Source organism: Sciurus carolinensis, chromosome 4, assembly GCF_902686445.1.
Source record: "Sciurus carolinensis chromosome 4, mSciCar1.2, whole genome shotgun sequence".
NCBI classification, from domain to species: domain Eukaryota; kingdom Metazoa; phylum Chordata; class Mammalia; order Rodentia; family Sciuridae; genus Sciurus; species Sciurus carolinensis.
The window spans coordinates 89,898,946-89,920,347 of NC_062216.1; the positions used below are offsets into that span (position 1 = coordinate 89,898,946).

The 21,402-nt window shown below is 34.6% G+C and overlaps 1 protein-coding gene across 12 annotated transcripts in view; it reads right to left on the reverse strand.

Annotated features, from left to right (window-relative positions):
* The window catches only part of Sox5 (SRY-box transcription factor 5), a 943,363-nt gene that overhangs the window by 82,558 nt on the left and 839,403 nt on the right, over positions 1–21,402 (reverse strand). For all 12 annotated transcript variants that reach the window (XM_047549529.1, XM_047549528.1, XM_047549526.1 and 9 more), the window contains one exon: positions 15,522–15,607. In XM_047549529.1, coding sequence (XP_047405485.1) covers positions 15,522–15,607 — 86 coding nt within the window. The remainder of the gene's footprint in view (positions 1–15,521; positions 15,608–21,402) is intronic.

Consider the following 21,402-nt stretch of genomic DNA (forward strand, 5'->3'; position numbering starts at 1 on the left):
CATTTGAGATAATAAAGTACTGATAGTCGACTATTGAATAAACAAGGTGAAAAGCAATTCTTTCCATTTCAGCCGATGCTAAGAAACCAATTGTGCAGTACTTTCTGAGTATAAAAATAATGAGCTGTGCTTCCACCTCTGTGTTTTTCCTTGCTAAGAGAACTCGTACTTCCCAATCTCTGAAGCACAGTTTGAAACATTCAATTGTAATGAGAGTGTGGGTGAGACTGGGGCTGTTGTTGTTGTAGTCTAATTAGAAGCCTGAGTATTTGGTTTTATTAATAGAAAGAGATGAATTTAGATGAAAAAAAAATTAGTGCCTTCTAAGATCAAGGATGCTACCAATTCTATTTAGACCAAACAAACAAAACAATCCCAGATATCTTTTTCTCTGATACTCTCCATCTTTGACATTCAGGATATCCAATTCCAATTTGTGACTCGTGCTCATATCTGTGTTACTATCAGAATCAATCAGCTAACATGAAAATATGTTTAAAGAAGCCAGTTCCTCCATTTTTCCATAACTGTGGGAAAATTAAAAAATAGATATTGATTCAAAACTGGATGAATAAGAGGAAGAAAGAAGGGAAAAAAGAGATTAGAAGGAAGATAAAGAAAGTAAAAGAAAGGAAGCAGATATTCAATAAATAGAATTACACAGATAAATGTTTAGGTGTTAAGTTCCCATTTTAAAATCTTTAGCAGCCCTAGGACCAAAAATCATACAGTACCTATTCAGTTGGCTGTGTTATTCAAAATAAAATTGCACTCTGTTTACCACTGTGAACTCATTTTATGTGGAACTGTTATTATCTATTTCTAGATGGCCCTTCTTACGTGTGCAAGCATGTTCTTAGTGTTCTTGGATTGTCTCTGGGGTAATCTAGCACTGATCTGACCTGCTCACCTTCCTTCTACCAATAAAGCCAATTTCATGGAGGAGGAACTTTCCCATCCAATTGCATCTCCAGAGCTAGGTTGAATATTTTCAAGGTTCCAAAGCATTTCTTCTGAATGTCCTTTATCAATAACTGCCTCATCATTCTTCTTCCATGCTTTCCTTGGAAACTCATGAATAAACATATCCATGAATCAAGAAAGTCTACTTGCAAAGTGCAAGGTTTCCTTCTGAGGATTTCTGACACATTACTTTCATTAATGTTTCTTTTACCACATTTTATCCATTTCTCTACGAAATACTGGTAGGACAGCTATACTTACATGCATTTTTAAAATTAGAAAACTTGAATCTTGAGCGGACTAAAGGACTGAAGAGGACATGAGACGATATTTACAGGTTGGGATTAGAGCCCTTAATTCACTCTTGTATTTGCTAAGCACCACAGTAGATTAGGAAAGATCACCACAGTTAGGTAACTACTTTGGCTGCCTTTATAATGCCCTAACTATCCATTCTTGCTGTAAAATGTTCTTCATTATACCAAAATACTACAACTTTACAATAATACAAGGACCTTCCCTTCAAACAGGCAAGTATGTCCCTTTCACAATTACTGGTCAATGTCACAAAAGCAAAGCTCTAATAATTTTTATGGAAGGAAAGAAATATAAAAACAAGTTATATTGCCTTTTGGGAAGAATTGAAACATTTTTTGTAATCTGACATGTAGAAGAAAAGGATCTTTGGTTACATTAAAATGAAGATTCTTGGCTCCCCCCAAAAAGGTACTCAACACAAATTTTAATTAGGATGGATTTCTCTATTTGCCATATACCTTTGTACTACAGAATGTAAGTTCTATATTTCAATCCAAGAAAATTATTTGCTGTCTTGGAAGAATACATTAGTTTTACTCCTGACAGTTTAAAACTCTTGAATATGGGAGATAATGATGAGAATATTAACAGCTAATGACGGCTGAATGCTTCTGCTATACTGAGTACTTTGTATGTTCCACTCATTTAATCTCCATGACACCTTTATCAAACAGGAATATGATTATTCCATTTTATTGGTGAAGAAACTAAGATTAAGAGGTGGTCAAATATCCTGACCAAATACATACACAAAGGTTTGTCTTATTCTAGGGCTCGACTCATAACCCATTACATTATACAAACCACTTAGATATTATTACCTGTCAGTTTTATTTTAACATTTGTAATGCTTAATTTGGGCAAACACGTTATAAAGGGAAAAAAAAGTTTGAGACCTCTTAGCCATCCAACTAGTTCCTATCCCAATATAACTGTATATTACTAATCAGTTACAATGAAAATATTGAATCTATAAAAAATAGATATTTCATACTTTGACACCATATTTACTGCTACCTTGAGTCCACAGTGACACTAAAACATTCCAACTTAAAATTGCTCTGGTAGTAACCAGACAAGGGATGAACCAAATCAAGATGAGAATAAAAATGATGAGCATATGAGTGCTCTTGGTTATTTTTTTTTAATTGTTTGGCCATATTTCTTTGCTTATCTTTCAGATGTTAACCAAATGTTTTAGCTACACTATTCCTAACCATTGAAAATTCTTTGAAAACCAAAGAACTAAACACTGTGGAAAACAAGTCATCTGAAAAATACTTGTAGCACAATATTTACAGTGGTAGGAGTTAGACAGTAGAAAACAGGTCAAGGGTCCCTAATGTGAAAATCTGAAATCTGAAATACTCCCAAATCTGAAATGTCTGAGCACTGACATGACATCAAAAGAGGAAAAGTCCACATATGAAACAGAGGTTTCATACAGAAGATTATTAACAATATCATATTAAGTTACTTACAGGTTATGTATATAAGGTGTTTATGCAGCATAAATGAATTTTGTGTTTAAACTTGGGTTCTAGCAACAAGATATCTCACTATATGTATGCAAATATTTTAAAGTGCAAAAAAAAATCTAAAATCTGAAACTCTTCTGGTTACCCACTATTCAGATAAAGGATATTGAACCTGGATAGCCAAATTTCAGATGTAAACATCTGTTATCTTAAGGCAGTGACTACTAATTGGGGGAACAATGTTTTCTATAATTCTGCCTTATTCCAAAAAGGAAGTCATCATGTCACTACCACTGTTATTCTTTATTACATGTTGAATGAGTTCTGATAATGGGGAAAGCAAAAGAGAATATTGTTACAATTTTCATGTCAGAGGCATTAATTAGCTGGCCCAATGCTTATTTTAACAAATCCTTTAGGAGTTTATTTTGAATTGCTCCTCCATCTCTTCCTGCCTACTTCCTTCATCCAAGGAGCAATCGAATAAGGAGTATGGCATTAAGGGAAAGGTCAAGGTTAAGAAAGATGGAATAACTGGCATTCATTCACAAAGCCCCCCTTCTTTTCATGCTCTTGGTTTGGCAGGACAATACTGAGAGACTTCCACAGGAAACAGAAAAGTTGAAATGTGCTGGGCTTAAGCTTTTTTTTTTTTTTTTTTTCTGGAGGAATCGAATAGGGCTCTATTTTCAAGTCTTGTGAAGATACTTGCCAACCAAAGACAGCCCAAAATTGTAATGTGGTTTTTCTTCTTGGTCCTTCTGTCAGAACAGTTCATTCATGACTACAAAATAGTATCTGCATGATTATATAATCATCTTTGAATACTATCTTTCTTCTGAGAAGCAAATAAAATACCAACAAGATTTGTGATGTAAACAATCTCACTTTGAACCTTCTATGTACAAATAGATATGAACCAGCATGCTTCTCTGTTGTTTTGTTTTTTAAATTCCTTGATCTTTCAATAGCTTTCCACAAAAGAATTAATTCACAGAGCACAATCACTGAACTCAGCAAAATGAAAGCAATTCAGAAGGTTGCCATTGTTACCAATATGCAAATCCTAACCATTGTTTTATTCCTCCTTCCTTAATTTAATGGTCTGAGAGTAAAATTGGCAATTTTTCCCTCCCTCCATTATCAAAAACAACTTAAACATAATATATACAAATGCATGCATTTATTTTTAAGGATATCATGGCCAAATGGCAAGAAGCCAGATTTAACTTTTAGCTGTTAGTCTTTTGGGCACACATCTGTTAATATCTGGTTTATCCAGGTCACTACTTAAGAGTCTAAACTGCCTCATCTGTAAAATTAAGGAGTTGGAATAGAAGAATAGCTTAAGATTTTTAAGCAAGTGAATCTTTAATTTGAACAATTTTAACCCATAGAACTTGATACATAAAAGCAATAGGCATGGATGATACTGTTTGGGGATGAAGATTCCCAACCTCCAGTGAATAGTTTGAAACAACTGTTTTTATCTCTGATGTCTTTTCCATTTCAGATACCCATATTAGGATGGTAGGTTATTATGGGTTTCTCCTAACTCTTATGCTTTATCTGCTTTCTTAAATTCCAAGATCCTCTATGATCTACCAGGGGATCCTTGGATGATTCATTTTTGCACTCCTTATGATATTTAGCCCAATAGCTGACAAACAAAATATTTGCTGAATAAATAAAATTTCCAGGACATTATGGGTCTATAAAATAATTAATTCACTTTCACATTAAGGTTTGAAGTGAAACTCTTTTCTCAAAGTAAATAATGAATATAATGAAAAGCTTATAAGTTTTCTCAGCTTGAAAAATCATTTTGTTACAGGTAATAAAGGCATAGGAGAAGAGACATGGCAGAGTGTATGAGTCTACTAATATATCTAGAAAATAAGTATTTTTAAATGGTAATACCAGAAAACTTTTTTAATTTAAAAATACATATTACAGTAAAAGTACCCATGTAAAAATTACTTTAGGCTTTATATGGTATGTATTTAGAATTGCTAAAGGTAATACATAAAAGTATTCATTTGCATTATCGGTATGAAAACATAGGACTTGACATGAAGCATTACTATCATTTTATAGATACAAATACTTAAACAAACAGTAAACAATAGCAAAATATGGAAAATTACATTCCAAGTAACTAACCAGTAACCAAGTAACTAACTGATTGCTTTTTGATAAGTAAACAGATTGCCTCACATAGATCCTTATGATAGACCTTTATATTATACTACATAATGGAATCAAATAATTTCCTTATATCTAAAATATTTTGCCTCAGTTTTATGAACTTACTTTAGATGCTGCACTGTAAAATAAATCCACATAAAAAAACTTTCCATGTCCAAATGCCCAAATTTTCAAAGAGGCCGCAGCTGCTGCTACTGCTGCTGCTGCTGCTGCTGCTGCTGCTTCTTCTTCTTCTTCTTCTTCTTCTTCTTCTTCTTCATCTTCATGATGCTAGGGGATCAAAATCTTGGCCTTGTACATTCCAGGCTAGTGCTACATCACTGAGCTAAATCCCTGGCCTTCAAGATTTTTTTTTAAACAATAAAAAATAATATTAATACCAGCTAATAAGACCTATTAAATCAGCTAATAGTATGAAGCACTTATTCTTGCTCAGCTCATAGTATTTAATAAATGACAATTGATACTTGTATTGTTCTCAGCACTTTGTATATATTATCTCATTTAATCTTCACTGAACAATATCATTTATATCCACATTTTATAGACAAGAAAATTGAGACATGAAAAGGTAAGGTAACTTGCCCAAGTCACAGAGCTAGTAGGCAACAGCACCATGGTTTAAGGCATGGATGACTGCAGGTTGTGCATAGGTAAGTACTAATGTTATATTACCTCTTTCTACAGAAAAGTGCCTCTTAAAATATTAATCTAAAGATAACATGTTAACATAATAAAAATTTGCTCTAGTCTTTATGTTATTTTCCTTCTAATTATCTTCTAAGAGATGAAATTTTGTATATAATTAAGAAGATTTCTACCCTATGTTTACCAGTCGTATGTAATACAATTTACAGGCTCCAGTCGAGTGCTTTGAACCATACTAATAAGGGATAATATTCACAGGTCATATTCAACGGTTTTGTCATACCAACAACAACAAAACTGCATTTGTTCCTCTTAAGGGACATCTGTTCTTATTTGGGTTATTGGTCCCATTAAGGTAAAATTTTTACTTCTGTAAAACTTCCCTCCCAAGGTGGAATTTGTCTTCATAAAACATTTCTTGACTAAATTATACTAGTAACATGAATTAAACCAACAATTGGGCTGAAGAGCAAATTTCTAAGATAAACATAATCTGTGAATTAGAAGAATATTAGTTCTCTCTTCTTATTCATAGCCAAAACTAGAAAATTGAACAGTTCTGTTTTTCTTGATAAAATAAAAACTGTATTATTTTTTATAATTACAATAAATTGGTATTGTTCCTAGAATTATGTCTATTGTTGGCCTTGAGCCTAGCAATCCTTTTAAGTACATTACTTAGTCCAGAAACATTTAGAGTCACCTAAACATGTTTTGATTAAGAGAACACAGGATGCCATCAAGAAACAGGCATTGAGTTGCGACCAGAAAACCTGGCACTGACTACTAGTCTTATTATTTTAGTGCAGGCAATGCTCAAACTTCAAATATAATTTTAAAGTTTACTATGTATTTGATTGGTCATTAGAGTGAAAATGGGCACTGGAAAAGCACATGAACTGGTATTTTTATTCTCAGGTAATATGACACCAGGAAACTACAGAAAGCAAAAAAGTACAGAATAGCATGAAAAGACACTGGCTGTATTATCTCCATTGTCCAAACGTCAAACATCTCCTGGGAACCCTAGGGGTGGTAATAACTATGGAAGCAGCTCCTAACAGGTTCTTCCTTAAAGGGGATTCTGGAAAACTGCTGGGCTCTGACTCTAGCCCATATGGGCTTGGAAAAGTCAGAGAAAATGTTGGCTGCACTTTTTCAGGCCTATTTGCATATGTTCTTTAGTATGCAGAATGTCTCTGTATATAATTTAATTGTTGTTGGGTTTTTTTTGTCTCTATTAATACATATGCAAATGACTCACTCTTGCAGCTGTGCTGTATTAATCATATGTGTGCTTCTGTCTGTCTGCCCTGCAGGCTCAGGGTCGAAGAGAGAGGAAAAGAGGGAATTCGGTCTTTTAACCTGCAAGAAAATTCACTCATGCAGACAGAAGTCCAACAGCAAATAGCCCAGCAGGGCTGCAACTGAAATGAGAAACAGTTGATCATTTTTTACCCTGTATGGAAATGACTGTGATCTAAAACTTAAGCTGTGTAGCATGCTTTTTGGTAGGTAAAGAAGAATATTTAAACGTACTCATCCTTGCAATTCTTTCAGTAACAAGATCTAGCAAGATCTAGATAGCATGTAGATGGCATCTAGATCTTTCCATATGGTTATTCTTCTTATTGATTTTCTGGAAGTTTCTCTTGGCCAGACACTTAAGCCATGCTCAGTCACTCACAGTGTTTGGAAATAAGAAGCAGATATTAGTGTCCTGTCATGATTATGGACCTTTTTCAGAGACTGGCAGGAGTTTGACTAAAAAGAATGAACTTCAGTTTTTATCCATATCTACCCTGATGTTACTCTGTCAGACAGAAGCTTAAGCCATTTCTACCATGACTTCTACATACATTTAATGACTATGGAAATCGATTTCAGCTGATGTCTTGTATGATTCATTTTCTTAACATAATTACACATCATTGACCACTCTCTCTACCCAAGAGAATGCATGTTACAGATGTTAGTAGTTGCTGCAGCACATTTGATTTCATTTTTGACAACTTGGAATTTTAAGCCTTTATTCCAAAAATATTATGATGATTTTAAGAATAAATTCTATTAAAATTATTTTTAAAGTTTAATTAATTCAATAGAAATTCATGATTGAATGCTACTTGCTTATTTTGAGTAAAATATGACTGTCCAGGAAGAATTTCAATCTTTTTTCCTTCTGCTTATCATTATTAATCATTGGTTGGACTCCACATTTTTGGCTTCCTATAGGTAGAACAGGTGGCAACCATCTTTTGGCCAAGACAAATACAGTATTTATAAAGTGAGAAGTAAGTGGATAAATATTTTCTTCTAATTTCTAATCTTAGAAGCCTCACTAAAAAATAGAAATAGGATACTATAGTACAACTATTACTATTAAAAGATTCATGATGTTCATTAAGTAAAATGCAAATTAACAAAAATGAAGACGAGAAATAAATGGATGATATTGCCATCATTTAATGTTATTAATTAGAAGCAAACAATTCACTTAGCTGATTTCATCTAGTCACAAATGTCCAAAGGATGACTTTATTTTGTATAAATAGCATACTCATTTTTAATATAGAATTTAAGCTGGATTAGTTTTATATATAAATAAATCCCTCTTCTAGTTTTGTATATAAATAAATCACCATTCTTTAAAAAGAAACAATATCAGGAGAACAAATATCAAAATCATCATTTGCTCTTGGAAAAAAAAGAGAGAAGAGGAAGAGAGTTTAAGGAAAAGGGAGAAAGACAGAGAAAACAGTAAACTCTGGATCTGAGATTATTATTATTTTTTTTTTTTTTTGCGGTGCTGGGGATCAAACCCAGGGCCTTGTGCACACAAGGCAAGCACTATACCGACTGAGCTATCTCCCCAGCCCCTGGATCTGAGATTATTAATTGACTAGTTACTGTTTGATAACTATATCCTCTAATTATTTGGAAATAATTTACTTCGGTATTACCCGGAAGTAACAAGATGAACTGTACTGCATCAAATAAAAACACCTGTAGTAGCAGATATTCTTCTATGTGCCTGTACACAGGGTAACATCTAATGTAGGAATAACTGGATATTGCAATGTTAGACCTTTTACTTGTAAATACTTAAAAAGAACCAGAGAACAGTAATAAGTGAAAATAAAAAAACATTCTTTATGCATCAGCCCATGGTTATCAAAAGGTAAAAAGGAGATAGAGCTGGGGATTTCTCATATGGTAAGAATCTTCCAATAGGGGCTAAGAAAACAAAGTTCCCTGACAGTTAATTTGGAATCTGCTCCAGAAATTAACCATATACTGCTTTATTTTATTAAAAATTACCATGACTTAATAATGGTGACATGACAGTTTCATTTTATAAAAACGTACTGAGTATCTGCTTCTTACTAGGCATCCTTCTGGTGCTGAGATACATTATTAAAAAACAACAACAAAAATGATAATCCTGTCCTGCTGGGCAGTATGTCTGGATCAGATAGACAATACATAAGGAACATAATGAGTAGGTTAGATACTGAGTGTAGAAATGGATAGTGCTATAGACAAAAGGCAGAACAGGGGAGTTGGAAGTGTGGTATCTCCTGGAAGGTTATTTTATGATTTAAATGTGTTGGTTAGGTAGGCATCAAAAGAGGACATCAGAGCAGATACTTGAAGGAAATAGGAGTGTAAGCTTTCCAGGCAGAGGGAAGAGTTTTCAGGTAGAAGGAATAGCCACTGCGAAACTCTCAGGTAAGCATGCCTTGCTAAGTCAGGGGACAGAAAGTAGACCAGTGTAGCTGGAACAGACTAAGTAAGACTGTGTGAAGAAAAATGGTTATTAAAAAAAAAAAAATCTATATTTTGTAAATACTGCAGTGCCAAAGATGGTGCTAGGCACAGAGAGTTCTTTTATAAATTTCTTCTTAATTAAAAAAGAATCATTTTTTATAAAGTTTCAACACTATTTTTTGAAGTGAATTCAAACATTATTTTTCTTCTTGTATGAGCCAAGGATGCCTTTGATTTTTGAATTTCTGCTATTGTCTATTTCAAAAGGATGAGGATTAATTTGTATAAAAATTAATTGTTAATATTGAGCTTAATTTCATCATTATACAGCAGGATAGTTATTTGTGAAAAATAGATAATTTCTTGTAAGTATAATGCTAAGATTCATTCTTCATCCTTTAATTAACATTTATTTATTGAGTCCATAAAATATTTCAAATGCTTGGTTAAGTGCAAACAATGGTGAGTCACTAACTTCATGGGTTTTGCTATTTGGCAGAAGCAAGAAAGTAGGATTTAAAGCATGTCCTACGAATGCTTTAAAAAGGGAAATACAGTGTGCTCTTGAGACACACAGAATCTACATTAATCTAGAAATGGTATCATTACAGTTTTCCTCCCCAAAAAGGTGATATTTTTACATGAACTTAGGGATAAGTAGGAGGTGGTTTGTTAAAGATGGTGCATGATGATGTCCAGGAAGAGGAAACACCACTTATAAAGATCCAAGAGTGGAGAAAGAACTTGAAAACATGAGAGGGACGTAAGGTCTTTAAACAGTAGGAAGACATGACCAGATTTTTTTTTTTTTAAGTCAGAAACATTCTAACATAGTACAGAATGTACTGAATGGGTAAGATCAAGACAGAAAGACCAATGAAGGCTTGTGTGGTGACTTTTAAGGGTATCCTGACCTAGCAGAGTGACAGTTATGATGGGAAGAAGTAGATGGATTCCTGATATATTTAGTAGAAGTACAAATAGTGAATTAACATGGGGGAAGAGGGAGAAAGGGAAGTTAAGGATAGCACTCCTATTTCTGAGCTGAGAGATAGATGGAATGAAGCCATTCACTAAGACCAGAGAATGAGCAGGTGTGGGCAGAGGGAGAATAATAACTGGTGAGATACACTTTGAATTGTATTTATAGTCTTTCTAAGCATCTGTGAATTTCCTCTTGATAGCCAACAAGCACTTTGCTATGTGGGTTAGAAGCTTAGGAAGGCCTTAAAGGCATGAGATGAAGTCAGATTTGTTATAAAAGAAATAAATAAAATAGCACAACATGCTAATTTGTATATATTTATATACATATTCTAGATAAAATCAAGTTTTCTCTATCAAAAATAAAATATATATATGACAATGTTTAAATATTTTAACTGTTTCCAAAAGCACATGGCAAGGTGAATCTTTCATAGGAAGTATTTTTTATTACATGGTATCTCCAGGGATATAAATTAATAGTTAAGAAATAAAGAGTGGTATTATTTAAAGCATGTCATTTTGCTTATCTTGTAAACTTGTCTCTATTCTTTCTCTAGTAAAGTTTCTTATTTTACTTATCATAATATTATCCAAGTGTGAAGAATCATATGTGAAAGACTATTTCAAAAGAAAACACAAATGGTAGATAAACAAAATCAACCATGAGTAGAAGCATGTTCATAATGCGCTTTATTAGATCTAGGTGTTTAAAAAAGTACTTGAATTAACATATATCTGCGTAAAGAGGCATGAAATGGAAAATTCTGAATCTGAAGTAGACAGCTGTCATTATAATTCCTGCTGTTCCTTTTAGTACTGCAAAGCACATAGTGTATTTGTATTAGTGCCAATTAATCAGTATTATTGTTATAATTTTATTAGCCAGTTACTGAGTTAGCAAATGTCTTAAGAGAGGCAGTGTCTCAAAAGTTTAAGATAAAATCTCCAGTACTTGAAGAAGCAGATTTCTTTTTTGTCAAAGGGACATATTGATACATAAATGTTGTAACAATCATTAAATGGGATAATCCTTGTAAAACATAACCATAGAGCCTAGCATAATGAAGTATTCCATAAAACCTGGCTAGCAGTAGCTAATGACATTAGTTGTGATGACTCTTCATGTAAGTTAAAATCATTATGTTTGGGTCCAAGGAGAATGAAACAACATCATGTTTTTGTTTAAAATGCACATTTCCCTTCCACACTATTCCCACTACCATTGAATGAAGATTCATTCAGAGAATCACTTTATCTTAGCCAAGGCTATTTCAGTTCTTCCCCCAACTGATCTTTCTGCTGTTGCCCCAATTCCTCCTTCCCACTGCTGCCTTAGGAAGTGCACCTATGAGTTTACCACTCACTACTTAAGATAAATAAGAAAGATTAAGCTACAACAGAAAACAAAATAAGTAAGTAAGCGAGCCACAACAACAAACTCTCTAATGGTTCCAAATAAGATACCAGCCATGAGCACAAGACAGCATCCACACCACCATCTCCCCTCGTTACCTGGCTGACCTGGTCCTCATTCAATCAATACCCATGATGTCTCTTATCTGATTCTCATTCTCCCTACTCTACCTTTCTTCTCCCATAACATATATCAGGTGATATCTTGTGAGGGAGGTGAAGGGAGAGAGCACTGGATCTACAGTAGTGTGGAGGGCTTGGTTCTTGAGAAAGATGCTCTTCCCTCCCTACCCAATTGAGGAGAGAGAATTCATAAACACTGGAAAGGCCAGAAAAAAAGATTTACATGTTGTTTCTCAACTGGTTGAACTAAAAACATAAAACCTCACCTACTTGGAGAATGATGAGAGTTCTTAAGAAAACATAGCATGTCGTGGTGTGGGGATATGTGCAACTTAAGAAACAACTGTGCCCTTTTTTTTTCTTCTGGAGTTTTCTAGAGCTGGGCTTGGGTTTGAGAAGAAGGATGGGATTTTCTGGAAGTTGGGACCAAGACTTTGGTGTACCTGTGGTGGTCTTAGAAGGCACAGATGAGGACCTAAGCAGAGAATTGCAGTGTTCCCCATGAAGGAGCACTGAGGTTTAAGAAAGAGGCAGACATCTTGCTACCCAAGCAGCTTCTGGTCCACAATGGTCATATCCCAAATGAAAAGAGGTTTGGAAACAGATGAATGGCCTGGACTGCCTGCCCTTCTTTAAATAAACCAGGAAAAGCTGATCAATATCCCAGAAAAAGCACTCATCATCATCATCATCTTCAAGGTGTCTAAGTGGCAAAGACACTTTCCTTAATCCACATCTCCACAGGTGCTAAGTTGGAGCTGGAGAAAGAAGAGTTGTCTACTCTCTTATTTCTGGTCTCAAGAGTTGGGATTCATGGGAGGGAAGGGGAGGCAGTAAGACGTGAATAGAATATGAAATTAAAGTTTTGAGCAGAACAGACTCTTTTTCTTTTTCTTTTTCTTTTTTTTTAGTACCAGGAATTGAAGCCAGGGACCTTAACCACTGAGCCACATCCCAGCCCTTTTTCATTTTTAGACAAGGTCTTGCTGAACTGCTTAGGGCTCACTAAGTTGCTGAGTCTGGCTTTGAATTTCCAATCCTCCTGCCTCAGTCTCCCCAGTAGGTTGGATCACAGGCATGTGCCATTGTGCCTGGTCACAGAACTAAATCTTAAAACCTGAAATAAACCAGAAAGCTCTGGCATCTATTCAAGGTAAGAGATGGAAAGTGGAAAGTTAACAAAATATAATTAAAGGCAGAGTCTGGAGAAAATTAAACAAGGTCCATACGTTATACTCCACTGAGATGAAACTTCTCAAAGATAGGTGTATAAAACTGGAGGTAGATTTTGTGTAAAGGTAAAGATAAGACTTTCTGATTGGGAATTGTAGTTAGGTTTTCTCTGGCCCATCTGGGTAGGTTTGTAACAGGTATCCTTTGTGGGTCTGAGAAGGCTGAAGTCAAGTTCAGGGGTCTGTGAATACAGTGTTAGGAATGACTAGTTAAGTGAGTTGGTGTAGATAGCCTAGGAGAGGTGAGAGTGCCCTCCTAAGAAGAGCCAGAGTCTCTGCCCTGACATGCTTCTGCAATGTGTTTGCATGTGAATATCAATCTTTTTGTCACTGAGAAAAGGCACATGTGTGTGTATGGTTGTGTATGTGTGTGTGTGTGTGTACGTGCGCGTGTGTGAATGTATTTTAGTAGTAGTTAATGGTTTTCTGTGAGTTTTAGGTTGTTGATTTTCTCGTTGTATTAGTGTTGATTATTTGATGCCATAACTAAAACTCATCAGTTTTAATGGGTACAAAACCAGTTATATAAAAAGAACAGTAAAAGACAGGTACAGCAATTTGTGCCTATAATCTCAGTTCCCAGAAGGTGAAGTAGGAGGATTGAGTATGAGACCAGCCTAGGCAACTCAGCAAAACCCCATCTCAAAGCCAAAAACAAACAATTGTGTTACATATAAGGTCCACAACAATGGAAAATACGGAATATTTTGTGTGGTGCTGATTCAAAACCCCCCCTTATCCCATTTACAGATCAAATTTTTAAAATGTCAAAGTAAAGCAAGAACAGGAAATCATTTTTTGATATTTTACAATCTTACAAATGCCTCATAACATACTATAAGGAGGGAAACAAAATATTCTAATGCTATATCTATAGGAAAGAAGTTTAGATTGCTGTTTGACAAAGCTACTCTCTACTGAAGTCCTACAATGAAACGCAGGGAATACCTCCAACTCACCCTCTCTTCCTCTGTCCACTGAGCTAATGGTGAAAGGAAATGAAAAGCCTCACTTGCTCTGAAAGTTGGCATCCTAAATCTCTAAAACTCCTATTCCCATGTTTGAATCTATTGTCAGACATTCTTCCACCTTCCTTTAAGTTCCATTAGTCTTTTTAGTTTTCCCTGTTACAAATACTTTTCCGTATTATAGTTATTCCCAGATGTCATTTCAAAGGATGACAAATGTTACGTTACTTTTATTGTCCCCATGGCTCCAACACTTCCCAAGGTATTTCCAGCTCAAAGAAACAGACACTCAGGGTGCAGTTTTTCATAGAAAAGGTGGAACAGAAATGGATGTTATTAAGCTCTGTAGAACACAGTATGCTCCTGCCTTCACACCAGTGGTCCCTCCTGTGAAACTCAACGGGTCTTTCAGAAACCCACCGGGGCTTCTGACAAATCCATGTGCAGACCAGATGTATCTGTCTCTTGATGCTACAATATTAAACTATATTTTCTTTATAGATGAAGATCATCTATCATGATGATGCATTTTCATGAATACATTTTAATTTTGTTAAGTACAACTATTTTATATCTGGCTTCACAAGCATACTGTGTTTTTCGGGCTGAGGAGTGTAAAAACTTTTCATAGAGGAGATAACCCTAATATTAGATTATCTTCTATTCTCATTAATTGCATAAGTATGAAGTCCACAACAATGGAAACTATGGAATATTTTGTGTGGTACTGATTCGAAGATTTAGATTATGAAAGCTACCTTCACTTTAACTTTACTAATCCTCTTTTGAACTGAGGATTAATTTCTGAAATCTTTGGACACCTGGTAAAGTTATCACTGATATTGTTGGGTGAATGGGAGTATCTATTCTGCAGGGCTAATAGGTGTTACTTGGGAATTCTGGGATAAAGTGATGTTTATTTAGGCTCTTGCTTTTCTCCCCTTGCTCAACTAAGCTGATGGGCAGGAGAACAAAGAGACCTACTGAGTACTTCCATAATCCTGGGCATCTTCAACAATTTTAAAGAAAATTTTTGTTAAGTTGCCTTGGTCTATAAGTGTATTTGAATATTGAATATCTTTTACAGGTTCTTTTTTTCTCTTTATATCATGATGGGGACCATTCTGTGACAAAATTATAGCACATAGTAATCAAAGCAAAACTACAGCTCACTTTCTTAAATTGTACCAGGGAATAAAAAAATTATAGTAAGTTATCTTTAGTATAGAAATAGGTTGAAAATGAAAAGAATCAGCACTTCAACGTTTGGTTGAGGATAAGCATAAATAAATTTAAAAACAAAAATGTGTGACACAAATATCACTAGTCAGTTTTGTTTTGCTTTAACACGATAATAGCTGTTTTCCATATTGACTTAACCTTTGTCTCCTCCTCATTGTTTCCTGACTTACCTGCAGTTGGAGTGGGCCTAAGCCTGGTGTTGCTGCGGCAGCAGCTGCCATGGTAGTTGGGATCAGCTGAACAGGGTAAGGGTCACCTAAGTAAGAGAATAATAGAGGCGTCAGCACCTTTTATCTACTCTCCACCTGCAAATTAAACTCATGCATTCACTCTTTCCAAAAGCCTTCTTTTGTGTGCCTTGCTGAGGCCTAATGAAAAGCTCTATTGTGCAGCCTTTTACTAACACTCTTTTCACAATTCTGGCTGAGAGAGGAATGTGAATAAAAGGCACAAGCAATTAAGGCGGAAACCTCATCCTTTTTTCATGATGTATTTAGGAAAATGGGGGGGGGAGTGCGCATTGATCAGAGGGCTGTACTTTGTAACACACACACACACACACACAGATGAACACACACCTGACAATCTTGATATGAGCACAGTAAATCCTTGGCAAATTTACAGTGTTATTATAGAAGGAACTTAACTAAACTTACTTTATTTTAACAAACGGAACATCAAAGATTGAAGCCAAGTGACTTATCTTTTTAATGCTATGCTATTGCCTCTACTCAAGTAACCTCTATCTTTTATTTAAATATATATATGTATATATACACATATATATACATATATATATATATATATATATATTTGGTTGTAGATGGACACAATACCTTTATTTTTATTTTTATGTGGTGCTGAGGATCAAACCCAGTGCCTCACATGTGCTAGACAAGCGCTCTACTACTGAGCTACAACCCCAGCCCAAATAGCCTCTATTTTGTGGGTGAATTTATATGTTTTATAGGTTACATAAAATATTGGCATCTTTATTATTTTGGAGACAAATGTTTACAAAAGTCTATAAAGACAACAGAAAATAGATGACTTCCTCTCAAAAGATTTTGTCTAAAAAAATCAGTCATTTAAATTTAAAGTTCTATTGTAGTTTCAAAAAAAATATAGACACATACAGAAAATTATTCTGCATATTTTGATGCAAATTCTAGCTTTCTTTTTTTTACTTTGTAGAGGTACAACAGACTTTCTACATAAAGCCCAATGATATAACTATTAATGTGTATTAATAGATTTTTGAAATATGATCACAGAAAATAACTTAAAGTGATAACTATAGAACAATTTTGTAATATAAAACACATTTTAGAAGTCTAATTCATAAAAAGAACTTATTGAAAACTGTTTTCATGAAAATATAACAAGATAACTCATGAAAATATAACAAGATAACTCAGTTAAAAAATTAATTACAAATATTTATTGAGTACCTTCTGTGTGTTAAGCACTATTCTTGACACTAGAAATAGAGCTTTGAAAAAGATAATGTAGATTTACTGAGAATTTAAAAGCTTACATTCTGGGCTGGTGGAAATGGCCCCTATCAGTGTGTTCACAAGGTTATATATTTATATAGTTATCAGTTTCCTAAATTTTATACTTTGTTGTGACTTCTTATTTTAAATGAATATGCATGTGCTGTATTTTTATTTGAAAGAGGGCCCCCCAAATTACATTTCAGGCTTCAAAATACTTGGATCTATCTGTTGATCTGATCTTCCCAGAGCTTACAGTAAAGGTGGAAGAAGATAACTAAATTACTAGTATAAAATAGAATGACATTTAAATAGTAAGTATACAATGCTACGGACAATATCGTTGGTGCCCCAAACCTGGCCTAAGAGGTGGATGACGCCTTAGGAAGAAGTTGTGTTTAAGCTGAAACCTGGTCTAAGTGAAAGTCAGATGGGCAAAGAAGGGAAGGAAGAGTGTTCTGGAAGATAAACAATTTCATGAAGAGTTGGAGTCAGATAAAAGCTTGAAATCATAGCCCAGTTCCTATTTTCCTTAAGAACAAAGAGCAGTTTGGGAAGGAGAAATCAATGGGGCTGAAGTTTTAGGCTATAGGATAAAAGAAACCAAGAATGTGAAAAAAGATATGTAGAGCAAGATCACTTGGGTTGAAGATTGAAAACTGTTAACAGATGCAGAAATCTGTACAAAGGTAACAATGAATTGAAGTACAGTGGTGACATTTGGATGGGGAGATTGAAGTAGTACTTAAGGGGTAGAACTGATGAAACTTACCACTGTTTGCATAGGAGAGTAAGAGAAGACTCAAGGATGACTTCCGGGTTTTTCACTTGAACAACTGATTGAAGAGTGGTACTGTGTGTTGGGTTTGTAAACATGGATGAGAAGCACCATGGCCAGGTAGGACTTGGGTGGTGGGGACACTCAGGGGAAGGAGCAAAAAGATTTGTTTTGTACATTTTAAGTTTGAAATTATTGTTGATGTCCAAATTGAGGCATTCATTAGACATTTGATACACGTTAGGATTTTAGGGAAGTTCAGATAGGAGAAATAAATCTGAGTGGTTAGCATACATCTGACATTTAAAGTTAAAAACCTGGAGGATGCCATTTAGGAGGTAACTGTAGGTAATAAAAAGAGGTTCAAGGATTTCATTGTGGACTTACATTTATAGTTAGAGGGAACTAGCAAAATAGACTAAGAAGAAATGTAAATTTGGTATTCCAGAAGTCAAGTAAAGAAAAGTTCAGACATAACGAACTATCAATTTTTTCAATGGTGGGGTTAGTAATGTGGAGGTCACTGGTGACTTCCACAAGGGCAGTGCAAGGAAGGAGAGGGTGAGAAAGCCTATTCGGAGTGGGTGTGATCATAGAAGATGATCAAAGGAAAGAAATGGAAGAGAAGAACTAAAGACTCTTGCTCTTCAAAGTGACATTCTGGATCAGCAGCATTGGCATTGCCCAGAAACTACTTAGAAATGTAAAATTTCAAGGTCTACTCTAAATCAACAGAGGCAGGTAACTTTTAATAGCAGCAACACAATGACTCCCAATTCCTGGTATTTATGTCCTATGTGACCTCTCCCTTTGAGCGTGGATTGGATTTAGTAAGTGCCTTCTAATGCAGTTTGGCAAATTTGATGAGATTTTACATTTTAGATTAGATTACAAGAAGACTGGCTCTCAACTATCCACTACTCCCTCCCACACCTGAGCAAACCACTAAGCTGCAAGTTATCCTCTTAAGAGGTCCACAAAGCAGAAAGTGGATGTCTTTGACCAATACCTAGCAAGATCTGAGGCCTGCCAGCAGCCAAGGGAGGGGGCTTGGAAGTGGATCCTCCCCAAGGCAAACCTGGAGATGATGGCAGTGGGCAACCCCTTGACTGCAGACCATGTGGAAGATTCTGAGTCAGAGGTACCCAGCATGGCTGTATCCAAATGAATGTTGTTTTGTGCCACTAAGTTTTGGAACAATTTTTAAATCAAGAAGCACATAACTTCTTAATCAGAATTTGTAGTTTAAGGAGATTCCCAGGTGATCTGCATATATGTCATCATTTAAGAACTGCTGGAATATACAACTTCAAAGCATTAGCTAGTAGAAGATGAACGATAGAGAAAACTTTATTAAAAAGGTGTATTGTGGAAAAGTTACCACAGGCTTAAATGCCAAGGAGAAAGATCCAGTAAAAAGGGAGTAAAACTTATGATACAGGATAGAGGACAACTGATGTTATGTAACAGGGCTTGGCTTACCCTAACTGGTGTCTTTAAGTACTTAATCTGAAAAATTAATCGTATAAAGGAAAGTTGAAATGTTTAAAAGTTGAATTTATATTCATGAAAACTAGCTAAAATTGCAAATATTATAGAATGATTATTAAATTTACATTTTAAATGCTTAGAATGATGTAATTCATTTGTATTCCTCAATTAATGAACATGATCTTAGAATTAAAGCAATAGTGTAGAGGCTGTGGTACACTTCACAGTGATAATTCATTTTATATAATTCACTTTCCTTGTTGTAATCAATTAATAAGCACTTATAACATCTACTGTGTGACAAGAACACTGATGGGTGTTATGAGAGACAAAACAATAAAATAAATCTTGGTCTTTATCCAATCCATGTCTATGTAAGTAAGTGCTTATTCAAGTCCAATTGAGGATCATGAGCGCCAGAGGAGTTAAGGGAGGACAATTTCCAGGCTTTACTCTTTAGAGAATAGATAAAGGAAAAACAAGAGTGGGCTTGGCCTTGAAGGTTTGCAGGTGTAGGAGAGGAGAGAGGTTTCAGGTGGTACAAAATGCATCAAAGCATGAGTATGATGTGCTGAAGGAATAGAGAGAAAACCAGTTTAACTGATAGGTGATGGTATAGAGAGTGGAGATCCACATCTGGCAGGTGGAAAATTTTCATTCTACAGTTTCATGAAATTTTGAACAGTTAAAACAGTGAAGTTTTAACAAACATCATTAAAGAGGTTAATAAGCAACAGGAGGTCTTAGAGATGACCTAGATGTCTATACCAGGGGCATAGACTTATTCCTAAATTTAGATTGACAGTCAACACTCACAAAGGTGTTTGGGGCACTTTTACATTATTAGTACCTAATTATTATTAATAAATCATATGCATATTAAAAGCTTATTGGTTAAAATGTAGACTATTCTATAATACTTTTATAATGCATATCTTAGAATGTTATCTTCTTAAATTCCTAAATTTATGATGTATCTATATAAAATATAGTTATTTTCCTTCGCATTTGCATATGTATGTGAATACTATGTCATACTCATGCCATAATGTACATGTGTGAATGTATATACAAGGTAAATAATTTTTATATGTGTGTTAAGGGTTGAACTGTATCCTCCCGCAAATGATATGCTGAAGTCCTAACTCCTAGTACCTCAGAATATGATTGTATTTGGAAACTGGTTTTTAAAGAGATAAATTAGGTCATATGGGTGGACCTTGATAAAATATGACTGATGTCCTTATTATCAGAAGAGATGAGACACAAATAAACAGACCCTGGGAAGACTAGGTGAGGACACAGAGAAGGACTGAGACCTATAAGAAACAGTCAATCATTATAACACCTTGTATCATGCTTCTAACTTCCAAACTGTGAGAACAATTTCTGTTATTTAAATCATCTAATCTGTTGTATTTTGTTATGTAAGCCCCCAAAACCTCATATAATTATGTTTGGCATATACAGTTACATACCAATGTATTTGGTGTTTAAGTGAATTGGAGACAACAAAAGACAGGCAGCAAGAATTAGACAGACAACTACAAATATTATTTTACCTTTAGTCATATATAGTTTCCAAAATATAAATATATAATCATAAACAGGATGTCAACAAATTCCAAAAGGTTTGGGTCTAAGGAACCACATAACTGATATCATCCGGATCCAATAGACAAAAACACACATAACTTAAAGCATGTCTACCTCATTACTAGTTATGTAGGCCTGGAATACTCAGAACTAGTTTGGTTGAAATCTTCCCAGAGGTGTGAAGTAAATACAAATAAAATAACTGAGAAATTTTCCAATATAGCAATTTAACTCTGAATTAAGGAAATTCAAAATATATTTCATGAGTGTGTCATTTCTAAAATGGTCATAAAAATCTACAAGACTTCAAAAGAAGGCCAGGATAGTTCTTAATGGCAAACGAGCAATTCAGAAGTTACTGGTAAAAAAAAAAAAAAAAAAAAACATATTGAAACAAATACTTTCATTTATTTGAGCCATCCCCCAATTAACTGTTCTAAGAAAATATTACAACAGGTTTATTTGGTAAATACCTCATGAGGTGCTTACTTAGTAAAAATCTGATAATGGAAAATTCTGACTTTTAAAGTTCAATCATGTGTAAGTTATTCAGATTGACTTTCAACTATTTAAAAGTAATTTCTCTTACTCTTTCCTAGGTTTTAACCATTTGAACAGTTTTTCCCTAAGCCTTTCCAAATTTAATTGCTTCTTATTTCAAGGCTGAGCATGGAAAAATTCTAGTTCAAA